The sequence below is a fragment of the Glycine soja genome, unplaced genomic scaffold (genome assembly GCF_004193775.1).
Source record: "Glycine soja cultivar W05 unplaced genomic scaffold, ASM419377v2 Super-Scaffold_78, whole genome shotgun sequence".
NCBI lineage: Eukaryota > Viridiplantae > Streptophyta > Magnoliopsida > Fabales > Fabaceae > Glycine > Glycine soja.
The window spans coordinates 700,346-704,145 of record NW_021143573.1 but is presented as its reverse complement, the minus strand read 5'-3'; the positions used below and the strand labels follow the sequence as shown (position 1 = coordinate 704,145).

At 40.3% G+C, this 3,800-nt stretch overlaps 1 protein-coding gene across 1 annotated transcript; it reads left to right on the top strand.

The window, feature by feature from the left end:
* Positions 1 to 200: 200 nt before the first annotated feature.
* Positions 201 to 3,015, top strand: LOC114404076 (protein MAIN-LIKE 2-like). The gene is made up of 3 exons (XM_028367198.1): positions 201 to 306; positions 2,001 to 2,353; positions 2,449 to 3,015. Exons 1-3 carry the CDS (start codon positions 201 to 203, stop codon positions 3,013 to 3,015), a joined length of 1,026 nt encoding a protein of 341 aa, XP_028222999.1.
* Positions 3,016 to 3,800: the final 785 nt, after the last annotated feature.

The window sequence follows — 3,800 nt, the reverse complement described above, 5'->3', positions numbered from 1 at the left end:
CTCCACAGGTATTGGCATCCTCCATTGACTAGCTTTGTTCGTTTCTTCCGCCATCCAGGTTAGTGTTCTAACCTCGTGTCTTCATTTGGAAGCGTTAATGGTCGTAGGATAGACGACATGAGTGATGTGTGGTGGCTGAGGTTGAAGACGAAGGTTCTTCCGCGCATGTGGAAGGGGCAGTTGGATATTGAAGCGGAAGAATGAGTTCTTCCGCAGGAACCTACGGAAGAAAGGGGAGAAGGTTCTTCCGCGGGTTTCGGCAGAAGAAGGCGAAAAAGGTTCTTCCACTGGATCCAGTGGAAGAAGGTTCCGTAGGCAACATTTCCTGGTCGCGGAAGAACCTGCGGAACCTTCTTCCGTAGGCTACCTATCCTTCTCGTGGAAGAACATGCGAAACTTCTTCCGCGGAGCATGTTTTGCTATTTTTTGGTTATTTTTCTTGAAAATTTTGTCTGAACCACCAATTTATTGATATTAGTAATTATTATTTTTAATTTATTTGCTATTACAAAGTGTACATGGTATTTAACTTACACAAACTCCCTAATTTTGATGCATCACCTATTGTATTTTGCTTTCATTTGGTTAGGATGTCTAAATTGAATTGTTATTTGCTGTCATTTGGTTAGGATGTATAAATGACTGTATACACTGCATAAATTATGTGGATTAGTTAGGATTCTTTTTCCCTGATGAATGAGAGGGTTAAGAAAAAAAAAGGTAAGTTAGGATACTAATATGCAACTATTAGACTACTGTTATACTTGTAATTAAGAAAAAATATGAGACAAGAAAACAAAGTTCCTGTGTTACTCTGTTTCTAAATTTATTTTGATATTGAAAAGAAATTTGTCTAATCTAATATAATAGCCTGCAACCTGTCAATTATAATGGAAATTCTTTTGATATTGAAAACAAATTTGTCTAATCTGATACCTACACAATCTAAGTAATGTTATAAGCTTGGCAATTCAAAGCATGAATCTGCTGCTCTCCATCTCTTTTATGTAAATGCTTCCTTTTTTTTCTTTTTTTGTCAAAAGATCAATTGATCATTCACTAAAAATGTATAACGGCACTTACACAAGCATAGTTGATGCTAATGAGAGTGCTACAATCAAGCACGCATGCACACTGAATGCTAATAAGATAGCAATCTTGAAAATACAAAACCAAAGAATAGAAACATATAAAATACACATTTCCCTAATCTAAAGAAACCTAGAAAGTGCCATGAGCTTTTTTCTTTTCTTTGGAATTCCTTTTGAACATGCATGCGCTCCACAATATCATATAAATTAAGACAACTTAAATCCAATCTCTAATTGTTAGACCAACAACAATATGGAACTCAAACTTGTTCATTGAAAACAATAAATGTGTCAGATAGAGATAAAACAGTGGGAATTTTTTTAAGTGATCCTCTAGGCCGTTTTTCCCCACTTCGGATCTGCTCATGATTTGAACCACTCATCATTCATCTTGGGGTTTGTGCTACTAATGAGAGAAGGGTAAGTCTTAATCCTGTTGGAGCTGTAAAAATAATTTAAACATGATCCAAACAGAAACCAAAAATTCTGCCTATTATATTTCCCTTGGAAGTAAATCTTATAATGTTTGATTTGATTATTCCCTTGGAAGCAAACAATTTCATTATTCAATTTCAGCTTTTAGGAGAATTGTGTCTCCTAAATTCTTTGTCCTATTTTCAAAATACTAAACCAAAAAACAAAAAACATGCCTTGATTCTACATGTCCCTCATAATGAAGCATAATGTCACAGATATCATAAATGAGAATGTCACACATATCATGAGAACATCATGTCCAAGAAACATTGAAAACTTAATTTGACCAAATTAGTAAGAAACATACAAAACATGTGTTTGAACAAATTTGTAATGACAAAGCTTTGTTACCAATTATTTGAATATTTAATTTGACCGAAAAAAATAAATGTTCTTCATGATTTCAAATCATGGTTAGAACACGAGGTTTAGGTCGTGCATTAGGAGCTGGTAGAGGTAGAGGCATTAGTGAGGATACACATGAGGCTGATGTTCCTCTACGTCGCAGACCTACTGCTTCAGCACGTAGGCAACGGGTTCGTCTGCGTGAGGACGTGACAGAGAGACCTGAGGATGTGCCTCAGTTGCATGAGGATGTTGCTCATGTGTCTGATGCCACCCCAAAGATGATAGGCGCCGCCGATGCTGTTCAGACAGAGGGAGTGGCTACTGATGGGAGCTTGGGGTCACCTGCTGCAGATGAGGGTTTCCCCGATGGACCACGTGACCCATCGATTTTGACCGATTTTGCTGAGCATGTCGCACAAAGCATCTGGAGTGGACAGGTACGTAGTTTTTAATGTTGACTAATTACATAAAAATTATCTATAGTTGGATTGTTTTTCATATACACGTTATTATAAATTGTTATTCAATTTAGGAACGACCCGATCTGAAGTTGGTCTCCCACGGTAGGAAAGTAGATAAAATTGGGAGACCAGCGCTTGAGATCAAAGGGTTGATTGCTGGCACCGGATTGAGTCCTTTGATCAGGTGTTCTGTTATCACCACTGATCCTGGACTCATATCCGCCATCGTCGAGAGGTGGCATCGCGAGACTAGCACGTTCCACCTGCCAGTAGGCGAGTTGACGATCACGTTGGATGACGTGGCGTCACTCCTACACCTTCCCATCACTGGTGCGCTGCATACGTTCGAGCCGCTTGTTACTTTAGACGCCATTGGTCTACTGACGGAGCTTCTTGAGGTTAGTCATGAGGAGGCTACATTTGAGACTCAACAGGCTGGTGGGTCTCATGTCCGGTTGGGGTGGCTTCGGGACTTGTATCAGAGCCAGTGCAGGACCAGACAATGGGTTGTAGCAGTCCGCACGTATCTGCTCCACTTGGTGGGTTGTACTCTTTTCACCAACAAGAGTTCAACCCATGTACATTTCATGCACCTGGAGGCTTTCAGGGACCTGGCCCAGGCAGGGGGATTCGCCTAGGGAGCGGTTGCATTAGTCCACATGTACGACCATCTGAATGACGTGTCGCAGGTCTCTATACGACAGCTGGGCGGTTATATTACACTTCTCTAGGTACGTATTATCACTGATAATTTAAATTGAAGTAGCATTGAATCTTTTTTTTTTTTTGTATTGATGTTGACTATGTGTTTGTAGTGCTGGATATACGAGCACTTTCCTACAGTGCTGTCATACCCTAATTTCGTCCGGGGATTATTATTTGATGATATACAACCTTTGATTGGCCGCTTCGAGATACTTGGCACCCTTTGTTGCACAATATGTGAGGTCCCAAGACGTGCCGAAAATCAAAAGGAAGCAGGCTTACGCGATCCGTGAAAATTCCGTAATATGACGGAAATCGAAAGGAGGTGTTTTTCGCAATCTGTGAGTTTTCGTAACTTCTTCGAAAGCTAAAAAAGAGTAAATACATAATCCGTAAGGATTCGTAACCTTGCGGAAGGAAAATAAGTATCGTTACGAAATTTGTAAAGTTTCGTAACGTTACGGAAAAAGAATTGCCAAAAAAGGTAAAGGGGTGCATTTAGTAAAAAAGGGGATACAAATAGCAATCAGGCCCACTTGGGCCTTCCAGATTCTTCCTCCAGAAGGCTGTTGCTTCTGGAGGAAGCAACCTTGCTCGCCTGGGCGAGCTAGGTGGCAAGCTCCTCCCCTATTTTGCTATAAATAGGGGGAGGAGTGAAGGGAGAAGGGGTTCAGCCTTCTTGGCACTTCTTATTCTCTCGAAATTGGTGAGGAAAATT